At 34.7% G+C, this 22,293-nt stretch overlaps 2 protein-coding genes across 2 annotated transcripts; one reads left to right on the top strand and one right to left on the bottom strand.

Moving 5' to 3' along the window:
* Positions 1-762: 762 nt before the first annotated feature.
* LOC142618257 (putative pectate lyase 8) lies at positions 763-6,633 on the top strand. The gene is made up of 7 exons (XM_075791163.1): positions 763-948; positions 1,144-1,197; positions 2,027-2,092; positions 4,881-5,523; positions 5,608-5,711; positions 5,829-5,967; positions 6,203-6,633. The coding sequence occupies exons 1-7, from the start codon at positions 839-841 to the stop codon at positions 6,422-6,424; spliced, it is 1,338 nt and encodes a 445-aa protein (XP_075647278.1). The 5' UTR covers positions 763-838; the 3' UTR covers positions 6,425-6,633.
* A 6,026-nt stretch (positions 6,634-12,659) lies between these two features.
* LOC142621143 (putative kinase-like protein TMKL1) lies at positions 12,660-16,505 on the bottom strand. Its single transcript, XM_075794454.1, has 2 exons — positions 14,946-16,505; positions 12,660-13,545 (listed from the first exon to the last, which is right to left on the bottom strand). The coding sequence occupies exons 1-2, from the start codon at positions 16,372-16,374 to the stop codon at positions 12,905-12,907; spliced, it is 2,070 nt and encodes a 689-aa protein (XP_075650569.1). The 5' UTR covers positions 16,375-16,505; the 3' UTR covers positions 12,660-12,904.
* Between the last annotated feature and the right edge of the window lie 5,788 nt (positions 16,506-22,293).

The raw sequence follows: 22,293 nt of genomic DNA, 5'->3' as shown, positions 1-22,293 counted from the left end.
TGGATGTTTTTGATATACGTATGGGTGAAAAAGTGAGAGAAAAAGTGTATAATGTTATTTAAAATGAATGAAAATGTGTTAAAACTAAGGTGCCAAACAGGCACTTAATTGCTGAGTTGATAGTTATGTTTTGTAGAGTCAGAGATTAGTAAATTTAGTTTGTGTTTTTGTATTTGGTTGTCAAGAAAATACATGAAAAATTATAAATTGATCGTTAGGACAAAATTAACTCCCAACTTAAAAATATAAATTGACCCATTTTAGCAAAATTTTAAAAGACCAAAGACCCTTCACCAGATGAAGCGGTGAGATAGTGGATATGGCAGACTGGCAGTCGAAAATTCGTACTTTACATGCTACCATGTACGTCTCAGAACGACACCTGTCAATCTCCGAAAGAAAGAATTTGTACGGTCACCGAGAATTTAGCCAGTGCTCACCGTCTTCACGTAGAAAAAAATTTGAGTAATTACAGCAAGTTCAGCATAATATAACAGAGTCTCAGAGATAACAATTTCAGTACAATAAAAATAAAAATAAAAACACTGACGTGGCTGAGGTGGTCATTTAAGCCGAGGTGAGGCACGTGAGAGGTCCATGCACACGACACGTGTGAAGAGGAATCAGTTACTGACAGTTAGGGTAGTTAAATGTTGTGGTTAACTGACTTAACCAAGGTTAATTAGATGCTTAATCGAGTTGGGTAAAACATTTTTTTTTTGGGCTATAAAAAGACGGCTGTCTGAGCTCTTCTTTGACTCAAATTGTTTTTCTTTCTTTTACATTCTCATTCATTTTTTCACAGCTAGAGAGAGAGAGAGAGAGAGAGAGAGAAACAATGGCATTCTCTGTGAGATGGTTCAGTATAGCCTCATTGCTGGTTATCACCATGCTTTTAACAAGCGTGAAGGCCTCCACAGAGAAAGACCAGCAGCTTGTACACTCAAGGTTTGTTCCAAAACCTTGTAGTTTTCTTCAATATATATAAACGCTTCACAATCGATCGCAAGCTTTTTTTTCTTCCTGAAAATGCATTTGCATTGTGTGGTTTGTTTGTTACCAAAACAAAATAGAAACGTTTTCTTCTTCTAGTTTGTCTTTTTGATTTGATATTGACGTTCATATGTATATGGGCATAAATAGGCTTGCAGAGGCGGAGGAATTGCTTAGCTCCAAGAATGCATCAATGGCAAACAGGTCAGTATTCATAAATCAGAGTAATTAAAAAGCTTTTCAAAAGTAAATCTTTTAAGGGAAATGATAACCGGCAATGTTAAAGCTTTTCAGAGTAATTAAAGTTTTTATTGAAAAAGTAATAAAAAAAAAAATATATATATATATATATATATATATATATATATAACTTTTTCATTTCTCATACAAATAATGTTAAAATTTTTCTATTTGCACTCTTAGCATAACTCATTTAACATAACTCATCTTTTAAATGTGAGATAAAAAATACAACAATTTTATAATAGTTATTAACAAATTTTTCATTTGGTAAAAATTATAATATGCGATTAAAAGTGGATGCGTGTCGCGTCTTAACGGGCCGGTGACTCGGTGGAGTGCTCTAGAGCAAATTCAAGATCCTTTTCCCCATATATAACTCATAATTCGGTGCTGAGAATTTCAGCTTCTCTCTCAGTTATTAATGTAGATCTTCGTGAGTTGCATTACTTTTAGTTTTTCCACACTGATCTGATGCTACAAGTGGCAAACAGATCAACCTCAGATCGGATCTGAAAAATCTGCATCGTTAGTTTAGTTACTGACGTGCCCAAGATTTTGTTGTTGTTGTTGTTGTTTTTTTTTTTTTTTTTTTTTAACGTGCGGAACACCTTTCCACACCCAACACAATTACTGCACATGGTCAATGGTTTCAAGCAATGTGTTGGGTACTGATTGGTCTTCGAAACGACCAAATTCAAATTAACTTTAAAAAACTATATATTATGAAGAAGAAAAAATGATGATGTTTGATATCAATTATTAATATATTATATATGTTGGTTATGTTCAGGTCAGATAATGCTTTGAATGAGCACGCTGTTAATAATCCAGAGGAGATAGCTTCTATGGTTGATATGTAAGTCTCTCTATCTCTCTCTGCCTCTCTTCAAATCAGAAATTTAGTTACATATAATTCTGAGTTTTTATTTAATTACAAGTACAAAAATTCACTCTCTCTTATAATAATAATCTTCATTCTTTATATTGTATGCATGTGTCATGTTAACGAATGTTTTTAAGATAATTTTTAATAAACTATATTAAACATCACTTTTATGAATAAAATAAAAAATTGTGAATAAAATTAATTATTTTTTTATAAAATATTTTAAAAAATAATTTCTAAACTATTATTCTTGGAGCATTCTTTAATATCTCTCATATTTAATATTGTTCTTTTCTTTTTCTTTTTTTCTCACCTTCATTTGATGAGTCCGAATAAAGAATTAAATATGGGTCACATGACCTTCACACATTACAGCAATTAAAAAAAAGAAACCCCACATGGTCCCAAGTTCAATATTCCTCTCTCTAACTCCTCATGAAACCACATGTGTGGTATTTATGTGTTGAGTTTCCCGTCAAAACGATCGAGTAAAGTTACTTGTCCGGTTGAAGTTGCAAATTTCCATTTGTCTATTTCCCACTTTTTTTTTTCCTTTCCTTTTTGGCCAAAATAGAGCATTTATTACTTAGTCACACGAAATTGTCTTGATATGTTGATTGGACTCTGGAGCCAGTCAGAATATTTCACAATTTGGTAATGGTGCCCATTAAGAGTTTATGATTGACAATGGACCACGATGATGACGGAAAGAAAGTCGGCGAAAATGGACATTAACCATGAGATGAGAGAGAAGCAATGATCAAAATGTGGAATTTTGTTCTTAAGTTGACATGGGTGTCTACAGTTCTTAGAGCATTTTGACTAATGCTCAAGTGTCCAAAATCTCTCGTGACACATATAATTCATTAAGAATAGTCCCAAAAGGTTGGATAAGTGATTTATGTCCAATATCTCATAATAGATCACGTTAAATCTGAAAATCAATAAACCAACTCCTTACTATTCATCAATTTGGAATTGAAAGTTGGGTATAATCCTTATCATTCTAGTTCAATAAAACTTACCGTAACTTGTCATACATCGTCCAACTCAATAAGTTATTTGTACTGAATTATTTATTATCTTTATTTTTTGTGTTGATAGTTGAGGGTCGAGAAATTTAAATTTTAAATGTCTTCGATAGAAATACCAAGATACCTTCTAGTATAGATTACTATATATATATATATATATATCAAATAAAATTCTTCATTTAAATTATTACTCACATCACCTGTAATTGGACCTTTTAGGATTCTGAGGAATCAATTTAATCCTCCATGTTCTATTTGCTGCTGCAAACTATTCTCTCTCAGCTTTAACTCACATGCCCCATGTCTTTGAGATGAGATCCGCACGTCACGCGTATTAATAATTGCTTGTCTTTTTTCTCTTTGCTTATCCAAATATATTTCTTTAACTACATTAGCTTTACATACCTAAACCAATGTTTGTCCGACTTTGTTATTTTTTCCTATATGTCCTATCTTTAATGGTTTTTGTTTGTAAAACTATTACTTGACGGTACGTGAAACTCCCTTATTTATACGTTTGTATTTTCGGGTATAATCATATGATGGGAAAGAAAGCTTATGTCTCCAATCCCTTTAATTGGATCGTGGGAGACCCTGCATGAAGTTTTGGTCTTTTCTAATCACAACTTTTAAATGCACCGACAAATTACTTATTTTTTACTCTTAACTTGGTAAACAAAACAAGCATTTACTGACTTATTTAACTAACAAGTGATTTTAAGATCACAAACTTCATTACACTACATTCTAAAGATAAAAAAAAACTTCATTACACTATTTTCACAACTATTCTATATAGTATATTATAATTAATTATTTGTCACATTTACATAAATTTATACATAATTTTATACCTAGATTTTAATTTTTTTTTTAATTTTAAAGAATTCACAAGCAAATTGCATGTCTTTAAGAGGGAATCCTACGCTTTGTGTAATCAATGCAATGCATTGAAATTCTATCATCCACCACACATGAACATGATTATTACTTTGTCGTTGTGGATGAAAATTAACCCCGTATCAGATTCTACACCACCCTCACAATAATTTCTGAACCAGGTGAAAAATTCACTCATCATTACATTCATCATTCATTTTGTGACTTCATATGCCAACTTGTGGGGTAGAGGGTAGTTAAATAAAATCTTCTTCGCTTTTTCCAGACTGTCAATCGGCATGAAGCTCAATCCAAAACCCCAAATCACAGATCTGGTTTCATGATATCCCAACAATTTTGTTGATCCAACACACTCATACTGACACAGTCACAGGACCATACAATAAGTCAATAAGACCTCCATATCCATGACCTCATTAAATCAAATTCTATATATATAAATTTACCCCATGCACCTTTCTTTATAACAAACAGTCACCCCCACCGACACGCCAAGTACTATTACACAACACAGGTACTTGAATTACTTTTAGTCAGTCTATCACCTTTGCATTTATTTCTTACAACCAAATTTAGTTTTTTTTATTTAAAAAAAAATTGAAATTCCGATATATATACATATGATTTATTGATATCCCACATTATTATCACATGGCCAACTCATGAATATGGAACAATAATGTTGTTCCACATTTATGAAATTCCCTTCTTCACAATCACAGACATGAGTGTGGTGACTTCAACATAATAATAGTGGTGCATTAATTAATTAATTAATTAATTAAAATTATGGTTTTAATTAATTAACATTTGTTAATTAACAGGAGCATTCGTAATAGAACTGAAGGAAGGAAATTGGGATATTTTTCATGTGGAACTGGGAATCCAATTGATGACTGCTGGCGTTGTGACCCACAGTGGCAACTCCACAGAAAGCGTCTAGCCGATTGTGCTATTGGATTCGGACGCAATGCCGTTGGCGGCCGCGACGGAAAATACTACGTGGTTACTGACTCCAGCGATGATGACGCCGTGAATCCTAAACCCGGGACTCTCCGCCATGCTGTGATTCAGGATAGGCCATTGTGGATTGTGTTCAAGAGGGACATGGTGATCACACTTAAGCAAGAGCTGATTATGAACAGCTTTAAGACTATTGATGGTCGAGGTGTCAATGTTCACATTGCTAATGGGGCTTGCATCACAATTCAATACGTCACAAATATCATTATTCATGGTCTACATATCCATGATTGCAAGTCAACTGGCAATGCTATGGTTCGGAGCTCACCAAGTCATTATGGTTGGAGAACAATGGCTGATGGAGATGGTGTTTCGCTTTTTGGTGCAAGCCATGTTTGGGTTGACCACAATTCACTCTCTAATTGTGCTGATGGCCTTATTGATGCTATTATGGGCTCTACGGCTATTACCATCTCTAATAACTACTTCACCCATCACAATGAGGTCATTCATTATTTTCTATATGTATTAATATTACCACTATCCCAATTTATATAGGAGTTTCTAATGGAATTGGAAATTAAACAGGTAATGCTATTGGGTCATAGTGACTCCTACACAAATGATAAGCAGATGCAAGTGACAATTGCCTACAACCATTTTGGTGAAGGTCTAATCCAGAGAATGCCAAGGTAACATACGTACCCATGGCCAAAATTAGTACTCCTTCACTATTCCCTTTTGGAATTTGGATACTTTAAAAAATGTGGCTTCATTTTGACAATTTTTGGGGGTTAATAACGTTGCAGGTGTAGGCATGGGTACTTCCACGTGGTAAACAATGACTACACACATTGGGAAATGTATGCCATTGGTGGAAGCGCTGAACCCACCATTAACAGCCAAGGCAATAGATATCTTGCCCCTGTCAACCCTTTTGCTAAGGAGGTACTTGTCTAAACAAAAAAACAATATACAGACTCATCCAATTTCATAATGTGCTTAAATTATCGATTATGAGTGGTGGGTAGAAAGTGCCTGTTACTCACAATCACTTCAGCATGTTGTGAAATTGGGCATGTCCCTTAGATTTATTCTAAACAAAAAAACCCCAATATCTGATACAAAATCAACTTATAACAATGATTGACAGTTAATGATTAAAACTGATATGGGCATGTAGGTGACAAAGAGGGTTAATACAGACACAGGTGTATGGAAGGGCTGGAATTGGAGGTCAGAGGGAGACCTTTTGCTGAATGGAGCCTACTTCACTCCATCAGGAGCAGGAGCTGCAGCCAGTTATGCCAGGGCCTCAAGTTTAGGGGCCAAGTCCTCTTCCATGGTTGGAACCATTACTTCTGATTCTGGGGTCCTTAATTGCCGCAGGGGCCACCCGTGTTAATTCTCAATTTCATTATTACCAAAAAATAGAGAAAACAATTACCAAAAAGCAAAAAACGAGAGGAAAGAAGAATTACTCATTTTCTCTTCCCTTGTTACTATTACATAGCGTTACTCAGTGAGCTTGCAGCTAGCTTGTTCACATCCCCATCTCTGTATTGTATTTGTTCCAGTCAAACATTTGAAAAGTGTAAATTTTTTTTTTTTTTTTTCACATATCTCAAATGGTTGTTCAGGTGTCCAAGCACCTGCCCATTTGCTTCTGTACCCATCTCTCTTTCTCTCTCTCTCTTAGCTTGAAAATGTTAATTTCAGTGTGGCTTCAACAGCACAACAAAAAAGAAAAGAAAAGGAAAAGCTGAATTGTAAAAGCTTTTGTAGTAGATAATGTTTGTCACCAATTTTTGGATTTCTGCAATTTATCATAATGCTTTGTAATGAAATAATCAGACAAATGTCTGTTTTTTTCTACTCATTCCCCTATATGTGCTTAATTTCCTTTGTTCTCATTGTTTACTTTAAACTAGATTTGAGCATGAGTGCAATTAATATGATGTAATTCGCTGTGTAAGTCTTGGCCTTCAATGCAACAAAAACTAAATTTGCAGCTAAATGAAAAGTTGATGTTGGGATGAGGATTGAGGATCTTCCACGCTGCTAGCATGTGAGGTTAAGGACTTAGGAATAACATAAGCATGTGACGCATTCCTCACCTAAAAAACATTAGCTTCTTTGCGCCAACCAGTGTGTTTCATGACTTTATCCCCATGTGGATGTGCGAGACTTGCAGGAACTGAACTGTGGCATGTGGAGTAGGCAGAAAGCCAGAAACTCAAACACCCATCATTCCTCACCAAAAAAAAAAAAGGCACAACAATAACAACATTAAAAAAATCATTTTACACGAAATCAAGCCAACCATGGACTATGAACATATGGATTCCAAAGAGCATTCCATTGGGAGAGCTAAAACCCATTTTAATGCTTACAAAAATGAATAAAATTTCTTCATATCTAGAGAGCCAAAATGTTTTTTTTTTTTTTAATTACAATTTGCTAAAATATTATCTAAATATACAACATGCACTGTCACACATCTAACCTTTATTTCTTCCTTTTTTTTATTCGATTTTTCTCTCCTCCTCTGTTGGGCTTTGTTTCTTGGGCCTTAATTTTATTTCCAAACGTTGGTATTCAGTCCAATACTTAATAAAATTAATATTCGTCCCTACATCCTCGTTAGAAACTCTCTCTCTCTCTCTCACCCACACGCACATTTAGATCTACTATGGCACGGGTCACAGCTTTGGGACGTGGTGGAATGGCTCATGGCTTGGTTGCAATGGTCGTCACTCGTCATGATTGTGGTGGGTTGTCAGTGTTAGTGTTGGTGGGTTTGGTTTTGGGTTTTTGTAGCAATGGTTGAGTTTGGTTTTAGGTTTTGATTGGTCGCAGTGATTATGTTTGGACACTGTTGGTTTTGGGTCTTGTTTACTATTATGTTGTTGCTGTATGTTTATTATTATTTTAATAGGATGAATTTTAAAATAAAGAATGAGATATACGGTGGGTTTCAGTCAGCTCAACTGGTAAAGTTTTTTATGGTTGTATAAAAGATCTAGGTTTCAATCCCTGCCTACACCAAAAACTGATTTGTATTTTGGTCTGATGATAAAAGAACTATTATTAGGAGTGGATATCATAGGTTGAAACTCTCTCAAAAAAAAAAAAAAAAAAGATATACAGCTTAAATGGTTTTTTTGGTAATTCAAAATGTATTTTTTATGCATTTATGGATGGGAATACTCTAACCCAAATTGGTCGATCTCCATTATTTATCTATTTGATTAGGTAATGGTCTAGCTAGATTTGCCTCCAAATAGAGGTTTTATTTAATAGTTCAGAATTAAATTTCATGAATCTAAGGAGATATAAGATGTCACGTTAATTAAAAATCTATTATACTAAAGAAGGAATATTAATAAAAATTTTAATGACGTGACACTGTATTTATATTATTTGTTAACTATTAAATTCTTACTATAAAATGAACTATCTTCGTTTTAAAACATGGTCATTTTCCCCCTTAATAAAATCAAATTTGATTCTAAAATAAAAAACCCAATTTTGAGTACCTAACATTGTTTAATATGAGTATTTAATATTGTTTATCTTCTAATCGAAAAAGGGAAGAGGGAAACTTTTAAAAACCAAAAATAAAAAACCTAGTAGTACTTTTTTTTTTTTGATAGGTAAACAGAAAAATAATATTAATGATAAAACAAAAAAAGAAAAGTACAAGATGTTCATGATGATGAACAACAAGACAAAAAGAGCACACAACACAACACAAAGAGGGAAATCAGGAAACTAAGCTAAGGGAAGTCATAAACTCAGAGAGAGAAAAACAATCAGTAAAACCCCCAACAACGAGACCACTCCAAAAGGCTGCAATGACTTAAAACCTTTAACTCATCCAACGTCTTCTCCTTGTCCTCAAAAGATCGACGATTTCGTTCCAACCACACGGTCCACATTAAACACCCTAGAACCTAGCAGTACTTGAAAACAATCTAATTTCTTTTTCTTTTTTCTTTCTTTTTTTGGGGGGAGGGGGTGGCTATGGCTCTCTATTTAGGTTTCACATTATGCAGATACAAGGTACACAACACGTTTAAACAATCTAATGGGTAAATTGCAAAGTACACCCCTAACGTTTGGGGGTGATTGGATTTTACACCTCAATGTTTCAGAACTTTAATTTTACACCTCAATGTTTGGTTCTGTTAGCAAATCACCCCCAGTTAGTTTCTTCTATAAACTGACATGTCATCTTGCTGATGTGTTTTTTTTTTTTTTTTTGGGTGCCAAATAAGCCCCAAAACAACATAGTTTCAACTAATAATAAAAGCTTACATGTCACAGTAAGACTGTAGTGTTTTCCACAATGCTAAAACACAAAAAATCTAATCATAAACTACACCGTTTCATCCTATTTCTAAAATCCCAAACCAAAACTGAAAATCCACAAAGGAAGCAAACGTGAGTAAGTTCATCAAAGGCTCCAAGTTAGCTCCAAGGTGGCAGTAGCGGCGGCAATGGGTACGACCAAAAATTCTCTATGGCTCTCTTTCTCCCTCTCTTTTTGGATTTTTCTTGTCATTGCTAGATTGTAATTTTGGGTTTTTTATTGGGTTTGCTGGGGCTTTTGTTGTTTAGGTTTGTTCAGGTTTTTGTTCAATTTTTTTTGTTTAGGATTTTGTTACTGGATGCACAGAATGTTTGGAGTTTTTGTTAAATTTTTTGGGTGATGGATTTGTTGCTAGAACTCAATTCTTGCAGGACCCAATTTATGCACATACCCTAATGCACAATTCAACTCTTTTCATCATAACTAACACACAACAAAAAGTCCCAACAACTTAGACAGAAAAAACTACAACAATGAACATAGAACCCCCAATAAATTGTTAAAGAAAGAGAAAGCAAACCACAGCTATGAATCCCCAACAAATCCAAATCCAACAATGACAAGAAAAAGCGAAATCTAAAAAGAGAGAGAAATAGAGCTGGAGAGAAGAAAAAGAGTCTCATTGTGGCTGCCGCTGTGGCTGTAGCTGTGGTTGCCGTTGTGGCTGTTGTTGTAGATTCACAATGGGTCTCTGCCCTACGAGCTGGGAGGGAGCTGCTTCCTTCGTGGGTTTTTAATTTTGGTTTGGGATTTTAGAAATAGGATTAAACGGTATAGTTTATGATTAGATTTGTTGTGTTTTAGCATTGTGGAAAACGCCACCGTTTTTACAGGACAAGTAAGCTTTTATTATTAGTTGAAACCGTGTCGTTTTGGGGCCTATTTAGCACCAAAAAAAAAAAACATCAGCAAGATAACATGGCAGTTAACAACAGAAACTAACTGGGGGGATGAATTGCTAACGGAACCAAATGTTGGGGTGTAAAATCAAAGTTCCGAAACATTAGGGTGTAAAATCCAGTCAATCCCAAACGTTAAGGGTGTAATTTGCAATTTACCCTAATCTAATTTGTAACTAAGTCAATTGGCTAGATATAAAGAATATATAAGGGATGCTCATGGGTTGAGCCAAATTGGACCTAATGTCAACTTGCCACTTGACTCGACACTACCCTGTTGGATGACCACTTGTTGCTTGGTTCCTTGTATATACTATATAGTATATAGATGGTATGGTAACCAGATAGACGCCAATCCTTTTTAGTAAGAGATGTCGTGCTTGATATAATTTTGAAATGTACGAGTAGGTGCTAGTGTTACTTGCCTTTATTTTTTTATTTTTAAGTGCAACTTGTTATCTGTCGCTGATTAGGTCCAGTTAACAAATAATACAAATTTGTTGGATTCATTTGGGAGGTTGGTTTTGGGCCGAATCTAGATAATTAGTAATTAGTTTATAAGTTATTATGTTTTTAATAAAACCATCCCACTTCAGATCTTCGGATTTTGGAGTTCATCAATCTTTCTACTCACTGGCCTGAACCCAACATTTTGCAATGCCCCATAAGGCTGCAACTAACCAAATATTATGGGTCCCTCCAGCCATTGTTCGTGTGTCTGCTTAAAAGCTGTTTAGTTTGTTGTAATGTGCCCTTAATGTTATTTTCATTACAAACATTACAATAATGTGATATTAAGGTGCTGTTTGGATTTTGCAAAACTCAGTTAACAAAACTGAGTTTTGTTGACTCATAACCCAAAAACTGTGGGCCCCACATGTATAATGTTTGTTTGGCTGAATTCAAGGGTGTTAACTCAATTAAAAAAACTGAGTTTTTTGGATTTTGAGTTAACAAATTTGGAAACTCCCGTGAGTTGTTTTCAAGTGATGAGTTATGTTAACTCAGTGGCATTGGCGTAATTTTGGACAAGAGTTGAGTTCCAAAGCAGTGTGTAGTTACATCACTGCAGACCATTTACATCACTGCACAGCACCTAAATCTCCCAACGACACTTTTGTATTACTTTCCCAACTACCCAGCTTCACTCCTTTCATCTCACTTTCCTCTTTCCTTCTCCCAAACCCACAGCACACCAACAACTGAAGCAGAGCTCTCTGCTGATCAGCACCTTCAGCCCGAGCTATACACAGCTCTGTTTACCGATTTTTGTTTCCGGTGAGACCCAAATTCAGCCCTACCATTTGTTGGGTTTTATTTTGATATTTTATGTTTTTTCCATGTTCCTCCATTTCCATGTTCCACCATTTTTTGTGATGAGTGTTGTCATTCCTATTGTTTATGATTCAGTTGTGTTGTTAGTGGATTTTCAGCCCCTCCATCTATTGGGTTTTATTTTGATATATATTTTTTTTCCATGTTCCTCCATTGGCACAATTTAGCACCTCCATCTGTTGAGGGGCAGAAAATGAGAGGCAAAGTGAGGTTTTGGAGAGCTGAAGATCGGTGGTGAGAGAGTGGAGACGGTGCTATGGTGTGTGGGTTTTTGAACTTAGGGACAGAGTGTTTTATTGTGGAAAGGGCGTGAAGAGGAGAGAGAGAGAGAGAGAGACAACGCGGGTTGGCTTGTGACCGTTTTGTACACTTGATTTGCAATTGATTTTTGTGGGGCCCAATGAGTGAGATAAAGGTGAGTGAGCCAATTGAAAATCCCACTGAGATATTCCACCCAAACAGGCCACCAAACAGAGTTATAACAAATTGAGGTATTTTTGAGTGATGAGTGACGAGAATTGAGTGAGGAGTGATGAAAAAAAATTAACCAAATAGGGCCTAAGGTTTATAGTTTATTTTATTTTTTCTAACATTATTATAATTTAAAATTACAAAATATATTACATTACCTTCTTAAATAATGTAATGTTGTATTCTTATATTCCTAAACAATATAATGTTGTATTTTTGTGTTGAGATTACATTAATGTAAAATTACAATAACGTAATATCATAGTGTAGTGTAACATTATGGCAAACCAAACACGCCTCTTAAAAAAGTAAACCATAGATACACAAAACAGGAGCGGACTTCTAAGGGGAATCATATCCAAAATTCTAATCATATGCCTCAAACTACTAGGCTGGGCTGCACCCTGACGACTAATAATTTAATATATATTATGTACATCCGATAGCAATCACTCCCTAGGCTTGCAAAGCATTGGTTGTATCATCTCACCAGAGTTATTTGTGCAAAAAGTTAACTATAGGAGATGCAGCCCACACATGATTTGCGGATATCTGAACACTTCAAACAATTCAAAGATTGGCTGTATTTAGAGATGCATTGTCATCAATAACTACATTCCAAGATAGCTGTTTTAAGAGATGCATTGTCATCAATTACACATTTGCCAATTCCTAGAAATATAACCTTAAGAAAAGCATTAGCACCATACCCTACAATTGCCTTCTTTTAACGAGTATCAGATACACAATAACATATTTGGAACTCATAATTAGATCAACATCTGGGTAAAACAAAAAACAAAGCTCAAAATGGTGTACCAATTTCACTCCTTGTTTCTGTAGGGCTGTACAAAGCAGACCTGTTCCTTGGTCGATTCTCCTCCAACTGCTTCACAACTTCTTCCATAGTTGGTCTAACTGAAGCCACTGGAGCACAGCAGCCCATTGCAAGTTTTAATGCTTGAACCAACCCCTCTTCCATGGGGCTCCTTATCCCCTTCAACACTTCCACATCAAAAACTTCCATTGTTGTCTCCTCCAAAACCGCTACTTTCACCATTGAAGGCAAATCCACAAATTCCCCACTTCTCCCATTTTTTCCAGGTTTCTTTCCTATCAAAATCTCCAATAACAGTATCCCATATGCATAGACATCCGTTCTGGAATTGCATTTCTTCATCTTTTGAAGCTCTGGTGCTTTATAACCATCAGTCTTTGCAAGTGCCACCATTTCATCAGCTACTGCTGGAATCATTAGCTTGTCAAGCCCAAATTCAGTCAGCCTAGCTACAAAAAACTCATCAACTAGCACGTTTTTGGATCTCACATTTCCATGAGTAATGGGTGCCTCAAGACCTGTATGAAGAAATGCTAGGCCTCTGGCTATACCCAATGCAATCTTGTGTCTCCGAGCCCAGTTCAGCACTGGTCTTCCTGCTCTAGTTTCTGCAATCATCCAGAATACAATATAACGAATTTGCATGAACGCTCATAATTTGCAAAAGATAAAGGCATAGGGGGACTTAGATAATATATAGATCATCTTAAATGGATTTTGTAATTACTTTCTCATTTGTTTAATTTTTTTTATCTTATTATCTGTTTAAACAAGTAATGGAAAGCTTTTAAGTTAGGGTGTTTCTGGGACTAGAAGTCAAAACTGGTTGCTCCATTCCAGTCCATGTTGTGTGGTGTCAGGTGTGCCTTATGGCTCAGTTAAGTCTTACAAGCACATAATAGAAAGGAATCTATCATGAATTTGACAGTGACTCTTGGCATGAATAATGGGAAAGACTCCTGTAAATCCATAGTACACGCTACAGGCCTAAATCTCATGACTAAGCCTAAAAGCAGATCACATGTCAAGAATTCAGAATTCAAGCATGATATGAGGACAGAATTTCTTGCCATCATTCATTCAGGAGGATTTAAAAATTGAAAAAAAAAAATTAAAAAGAATTTAAAAGGCTTTTATTACCATAAAATTAAAAATCATGGCTTGAGGAAAATCTATTAAGCATATGTTGAGACTAAAGACGCCTGGTAGTTGGTAGGAAGGTACTTGGACCTGCTTAAAGCGAGTGAGCTGTTTGTGCAGCTCTACTTGGTCTTGCCCTAAAGAGTGTTTTGGCCATTGATGGAATTCTTCTAAGACTTGGCTTTCATTAACTTGGAAAGGACTAACATGAGTTTTGGCAACCAAGCATACTCTTTGATTTTAATCCAACCCTTTAGGCATCCTTATGTTTGGTTTCAAAAACTTCACCTTATAGGTTGACTACATTTTTGCCAAGTTTAAATTGTATTAGGACTTCTACTGTGCCAACTTATGGCACATATAAATATCCAACCAGCCTTTAGTTTCTTACACACACCCAACTTTGGCTTTTCACAGGTCAGGTTTCTTGTGGTGTGCTAGTGAGTGAGAGAACTCTTTCGGTGTATTTGGCGTTTGTGATACCTTTGTATTCTCCTTATTTTCTTAGATAAAATTTCTCCTTGACATCGCCCTGGACATAGACCTAAGGTGAAACCATGTAAATTTTTGTGTTCCCTATGTGATTGTATATTCTAATTCTTCTATTTCCATTTCATATGAACCCACTATAATTTAACTATACTGACAACAAATTGGTATCAAGGCTTCCACTATCTCAACAAGAAGTCAAGAATCAAGTTCACAATAACCAGAGGATTTACTCTTTGATTAGGGCCATTTACTGATTAAGATTGTGATCCTAATTTTCTTGATAGTGATTATGAAAAGCTTCTGCTACTCCATCTCTATATTAAATGCCAGATAAATATAATGCAGAAAGAAAAATGTATAATAAAAATGAACATACCATATAAAAGATCATGGAGGTTTCTGTGAGGAAGATAGTCATATATCAGGAGCTTTTCTCCTCTCTTTCCCTGATAGAAAGCTCTCAATGGAATCAAATTCTCATTGCGAATTTTTCCCAATTGCCTTATCACAGGTAAACATGAACTCCCATCCTTACAACTGCCTTCCCTTAACAACCTCAAAGCAATGGTTCCACCATCAGCAAGCTTTGCCTTATAAATCGTCCCATAGTTCGTCTTCTCCATAACTTGCCCCGTCGCATTCAACACGTCTTCTAAGGTTAAATGCTCTCCGCCTTGAAAAAGAATAAGCTTCCCTTCACCACCTCCACCACCACCACCAACACCAAAAGGAACATCAACATTTTCCTCATCTTCTGCTTCTTCCAATTCATCTTCACTCTCTCCCCTACTCTTCTTCTTCTTATTTTGCACATACCCAATTAACAATGAAGCCAAAATCACTGCTCCAGCCATCAAACCTATCACAATGCCAGCAATTGCACCAGGACTCAATCCAGAACTTCCGGTACAACTTTTCAAAGGTAACCCACAAAGCCCTGGATTGTTTCCCTCAAAAACCTCCCCACTATACTTTGATGCTCCAAAAACCGGCAACACTCCACTAAAGTTATTGTGTGAAAGATTCAATTTTTCAATGTTTAGCGCAGCTAAACTCTCTGGAATTGAACCCGAAAGCACATTATCCCCAAGATCAAGCTCTCTAAGCCCAAGAAACCGGGTTAAGAATTCTGGAAAAGTCCCAGAAAGCTTGTTCTTACCCATATCCAAAACCTGCAAATTCTTACAGGTAGAGTTTGGCAGTGCAGGTTCTGGGACTGACCCAGATAGTGAATTAGCATGAAACCTAAGAGAAACAAGTCTGTCACACAAGTTCCATATAGATGGTGGTACAGAACCACTCAACATATTGTAACCCAAATCAATGTCAGAGAGTGAAGAACTATAGCCAAGCTCAAGAGGGATGGTTCCACTCAGAGAATTGATGTTAAGGTAGAGACTTTGAAGCATAGAGAATTCACCCAGCTCTCTAGGCAGTGAACCAGTGAGGTTTGCAGAGGGAAGCTGAAGGGAGAGAAGGTGAAGAGAAGGGTCTTTGAAGAGAGAAAGGTTGGTCGATTGTGGAGAAGAGAGGTCAGTGCAAAGCAAAGGAGAGCCATTGGAGAAAACCCATTTGAGGCCTCTCCATTGGCACATAGGCACAGTAGAGTTCCATGAAGATAGCAAAAGGTTCTCAGAGTTACCTTGCAGTGAAGCTTTGATCTTTCCCAAGAGAAGCTCAACATCTGAAGAAGCAGAAGTTGAAAGAGAAGCAGCCGACTCAGACTCAGTGAGTGTAGTAGAGCCTTGAATACTGATGAAGAAGATGAATAAAATGTAGAGAGAGAAAAAGTTCGGAGGCGCCATGAATGAGAACGTAGCAGCCTAGAGAAAAAGAGAGAATGGAGGAAAAAGCTGGTGAGTGTGGTGGTGGTGGGCAGTTCTAAAGAGAGGTTCTCCTTTTTGGGAAAGCTGACAGAGAGTGTTGACTACGAGTCATTACATTGTCTAATAATTTGACTATATATATTTTTTCTTTTAACTATGAACAATGTTACTAACATATATCGTTTTCAACCGTTTATTAATCAACCATTATAAAAAAAAATTTAATAATTAAATTTTTAACTGTTTTTCAATTTTTTTATAAAATTAAAACCTTAAAATAATTTATTAATAAATGTCTTAAGACACCTTTAACCATATAAACATTTCATACATGTAATATACATATAAACATTTCATACATGTAATATACATATTTTGTATGGTTAAAATGGAAAAATGATTTGAACCATCAATGTTTTCATTGATAACACCAAAAAAATGTGGCTGAAGTTATAAAACTCTTGGCCTATAAAACTTAGTTTAGTGAAATATATAAAATCTTTCATCATATTCAATTATTCAAACACATGAGAGTATTTAACTTAATTATTTTTAAGAAAAAAGTAGATTATTATGTTTTTTCTATGTGTTTAAATTTAATTCAAATACTTTATCATAGTGCACCTGTATCTAAATGTTGCTTGTACATATCATATAATATATAATACATCATACTATGTCATAAGCACAAAACAATATTATTAATTCATGGGTTACCATTATCTCATGTGTAATACCAACGAGTACAAATTGAGTTATAAGGCTCTTAACTCTCGTTTGTTTTGTACCGCTTTATGTTGCTACAACTACTACTTCAAGAACTTAAAATAATAGCTATAGCATCACAACAATTTTCGTAAAAACTTTTTTGTTTTGAAATAAAATGTTTTCAAACATAAAATATTTTACATGTAAAACATTTTTAGGTTTTTGATATGATAAATAAAAATTTTCAAGTAAACCACCAAAACTGGTGGCTTAGCCACCAAAACTGGTGGCTTAGCCACCAAAGCCACCAATGCAAAAGGTTTGATGACTAGACTGCGTGAATCAATAGTCGAAATAACGTCTTCGACGATTAGACTACCAACACCAATTGTCAAAACGGCCACTATGGCCACTGAATCACCAGCACCTATTGCCGAAACAATGACTCTAGTTATCGAACATCCAACACCAATTGTCAGAGTAACGTCTTTGGTCACTAAATTGTAAGTCACCAGAACGGTAGCACCGACTTTCAAATCGATGGCACTAGTTACTTTATCCATCAAACCGGTGACTTAGCCACAAGATGAGAGAGAGAAAGTTACTGTGTATTTTTGTAAAATGTTTTACCAACTTTTTAAATGTAAAGTATTTTACGGCTTTTTATAAAGGATTTTGTAATAAATGAAAAATAATTTATAAATTTGACAACATTTTACCTACAAATAAACATCTGAAAAATAGAAAAGCTTTTTTTTAAAAATATTTTATTTCAAAATAAACAGGTTGAAAATATTTCATAATTTGCAAGGTGGCAAAATTGTTAATATTAAATAATATGTGAAAGTTACTGTGTTTGAATCTTATTAGTCTTAATAATAAATAAAGAAATAAAAAGAAAAGAAGGTGGTCTAACGACAAAGGTATCATATTAATGAAAGCATTGGTCTATTACTAGTTTTAATATTATTTTTATCTGCACGCTCTCACTCACACCAACCTTTGAGTTGCAGATTTCTATATTTTGTTTTCTTTTTAAGTTTGCAATCAAAGAGAAAGAGAAAGAGAAACGCTTTGCCATTAGGTAAGCAACATGCAAATAACAAAAGCAATAGCAAATAGCAAGGATGCATTGCAATTGCAGGACTCCACCAACCAAACAAACAGACCTGTCCTTTCAAGTTTCAAGGCAAACCCCTCAAAACTCAATCTCAAACTCTAACTCTAACTCATTGTGACACCAGCATTTGACATTTGGTACTCCCAAACGTTTTACCACCGACCACGTGTTCTTGATCTTTTGATCCTTGACGTCCGATCTGACATTTCCGGTACAAACTTGACGAGGGTGCATTATTATTTGTCCTCATGCCCTTGAAATGTATATGCATATTGGAACTATTTTGTGAGTTCTAGTGGGGCCGTTTTGCTTTGTGGGTCCGTCAGACTACGAAAGCAAAGCTAAAGAAGAAAAGAAAAGAAAAAGGTCTCTCTATATATATATGCTCCACAGCTACTGAAAGACAATTGGAGGGCCATGAATGATCCATATCCATCGGTATATACTATACAATCTTTATGTCCATATGAATAAAGCCACAAATCCATGAGTATACTCTAGTAACTATACAGTCTATATATGTTAGTTTACAATAATAGTTATCTATCATCATATCAAGTCTACTAATCAGTTTTTAGTGTAAACGAAAATTGAATTTTAGATTTTTTATTCAATCAACAGAAACTTTACCAGTTAAGCTAACTAAAATTCACAAATTTTTTTTTTAATGCCAGTGATAAACCCTATAAGATAAGAACTAATAATAACTTGCATTCAGATTTTGTTGTAAATTTATTGTAAAAATTAATATACCCATAACATTACTCATGTTCATATGGATGGTGAAAGGTGGACTTTAATAGTGTTGTTCACGTGGAGTGAGATCCGCCTATACATGAAAATCCAGTGGGTCTCTCACCTATACCAAATGTCATTTTCACAAATATTTAGCAATTATTTTCTGCCTTTTTAAGGTTCAAATTAATATGAACATCAACATACCATGAGAAACCCAAGTTGCAAAACTTGACAATTAATTAGTATGCTTTGGATATTTTCTAAATTCATGTTCAACTTTTTAGAGAGGATGATTCAGACAAGAAAACCTCATCCATTAAAGAGCCTTTATGTGGACCTCAGATTAAGTATGAAACGAAAGGGGTTAATAATTAATAAGCTGTTGATATTTCAATGAAATGATGCTCAATTGATATTTGAATATTTCCTTCTACTCTCTGTTCAAACTCACGCCAGTGTAAAGGAATCATTCGTTTCCTTAAACCTTCAATAATTTCGTCAGTCAATCGTTTCCTTTTATTATGATCACTGACCGTTGTGGGCTCTGCTCTCCGGGTTCAACAAAGTGAATCTCATATTTCTTTGACTTTACCTACCAAAATCTCAGCCTAAGAACCACTCAAGATATCCAAAATGTCCTTGAGACTTAAAAGTAAAATATATAATATACTTCAATACTCTTATCTTAAGTTAAGGGTTTGGCTTTGATACAGTTGTTTGAGTATTGGACAGGACATGATATTGACAAGAGTCTTAAAGAAGACCTGTGTCAATTTTGTGTTAAGTCTTGTGCTCTTGTCCACAAGAGAGAAGTCTCGCTCTTTAAAAATGTAAAAGATACTACAGTAAACTTTATAAATAGCATTAGTATCCAAGGGTATAAAACTACCAAATGGTTATTGTAGAACACTAAAACACCTTTAAATGTTATGAGTAATGTTAGGGTTATAACTTTTGCCACAATTTACTTACGTGGCAAGTTGTGAGTGATGGAGTAAAAGTGGTGGGTCCACAACTCTACCACTCAAGACTTGCCACATGTATAAGTTGTGACAAAAGTTACGGTACTAGCATTTTTCAGGTGTTTGTATTTAAAAAAAATTTACAACTTTGCTACCATAAAGTCTTACTTATTATAAGAGTTTACTATAGTAAGTATTAGTTTTTTTTTTTGGTTTTTATTCTCTCCCTTTCTTGGTGACTATCACTCACTCTCTTCTCTCTTTCCTTTGTCTTTGCTCTCCTCACACCCAATTCTTCAATCTCATCGTTGATCTTATTGGTTCGTGGGTTTTGATTTTGGGATGAATTTTGAATTTGGATTTTTTGATTGGCACTAGTTGTGGTGGTGGGTTGTTGGTTATGGTGTTGCTTTGTGGGTTTTTGTTGCAATATGGGTTCATGATGGTGGTGGTGGGTTTTGTTGTGGTGTTGGTGAATTTCTGTTATGGTTTCTCTGTGGGTTTGCAGATGGAGAGAGAGAAATATATATAAATAAATTAATAGTGTTGGGTGTGATGTGAAAATAAGAAACGAGAGATTTAGAGTGAGTAGTAAAATGATGTGTCAAAATAGATTTTTAACAGGTAATTTGTTAAAATAGATGAAATAACTTTTTAGAATACTAAATGCTAAATTATTTTTATAACTGAATGCTGATACTTTAAGTAAAAGTTTACTGTAATTAGGCTGTAAAATTTTTAAAGTTCAAAAACCATGATTCAACATGTTTTTATTTTTTATATTTATTGACATTTGAGTACTAGAAACTCATCCCGCTCTTGCTTCCTCGAGCATCGATGAAGCAAGGAGTTCATTGATTGAAGTATTTAAGTAAGAGTGAAGTTCCTATTCTGTTTCGTATCATAGCATTTTGGGAGTAAATGTAAACCATAAAATAGATAATTTCGTAATTTTATTCTCAATATCATTTTTCTCTCTCATGTTTTTCCTAATTTGAATGGGAAAAAATGGTAGATTCGGTGGAAAATTCAAACCATCCCATTTTCTTTCATCCCAATTAAACAGTGGATAGTCACATTTCTTCTTCACTTAATTTTCCTTATTCCATCTGCCTTTTCACCCCCAATCAAAACACATGTCAAAATAGCAAGGCCAATAGAGAGAGAGAGAGAGAGAAGCAGAATGTAAATTATTTTTTTAAGATACACCAACATCTTCCATAGTCCATAGACTCCATACCATAAAATTAAGCTCAAACAACATGCAGCACTTTTTCGATCACCGCAGGTCAATAGTCCATAGAGATAGAGAGGTTCCGCCAATTGTTTCGACTTTCAACCCAGATGTTGTAAATGGTCACTGCAAAGTCACTTTTCTAAAAGAGAAGATCATGTCATTGTCTCTAGCATGCCCTATCTTCCACTCAACACCCTATTCTCACTGCCATTTTGTACAACAGCTTTCCAGCATTTTACAAAGAAAGTAAAAAAGTTAAGTCCCATCACCGAGGCTACATAGAAGCTATAGATACTTGTTGATTGACCACTACTATTCCTTACTAGCTGCATATCTTTCTTTTCTATCAAACATTGTAAGGCATGGTGGGAACATATTGATTGCTCTATTGGTTTTGCACCAACAAAATTATGTCTAAATCATGCATTATAAACTATTGTTAAACACATTATTTCAGAATTGTGGACTAAAAATTTGGCTCTTGAATTTTTATATGACCACTCCCTATTTCAATTTCTTGTTAAAAGTATTCACTTCGTAATTTTCAATACTATTCGAAGGGCTTATAAGTTACAACGTACAACAACTTTTGGAATAATGTGGACAACTTGATTACTTCATAAATATTGGACAACAACTTTTTTTAGCTCATGACTTTTTACGAGATCACTCTCTGCTTGCAGCTCCTTGCTAAAAGTAGACACTTCGTAGTTTCAAATTTCAAATATTTTAGTAATATTGAGGTGGATGAACAAGAAAAGGGAGACTTCTTTGGAAATCAGAAGAATAATAAAGGTACTGCTTAGGAATCAACCTATATTACTAGGAGTTAGCACCAAGTTGCAGAAAATGCAAAAAAATAATAATTATGAATTAAAGCCTCAACTTGAAATAAAAAAGCATGAAAAAAGGGTACAAGATATATATATATATATATATATATATATATATATATATATATATATATAAACTAAAATGTAATATTTATTATTGTTACGCTTCTATTGAGCCACATCAACCACTAATTTTCATCTATTTTTCTCTTATTTTTTTACTATTCTTTTTGTTGTTAATGTTTTATTTTAATACTACATTTTCTTTAACTTTTTTCCATTATTTTTACATTTTTATCT

The sequence above is a fragment of the Castanea sativa genome, chromosome 12 (genome assembly GCF_040712315.1).
Source record: "Castanea sativa cultivar Marrone di Chiusa Pesio chromosome 12, ASM4071231v1".
Lineage (NCBI taxonomy): Eukaryota > Viridiplantae > Streptophyta > Magnoliopsida > Fagales > Fagaceae > Castanea > Castanea sativa.
Note: the sequence above shows the minus strand (reverse complement) of the source record. Positions and strands in the feature narration are given on the sequence as shown.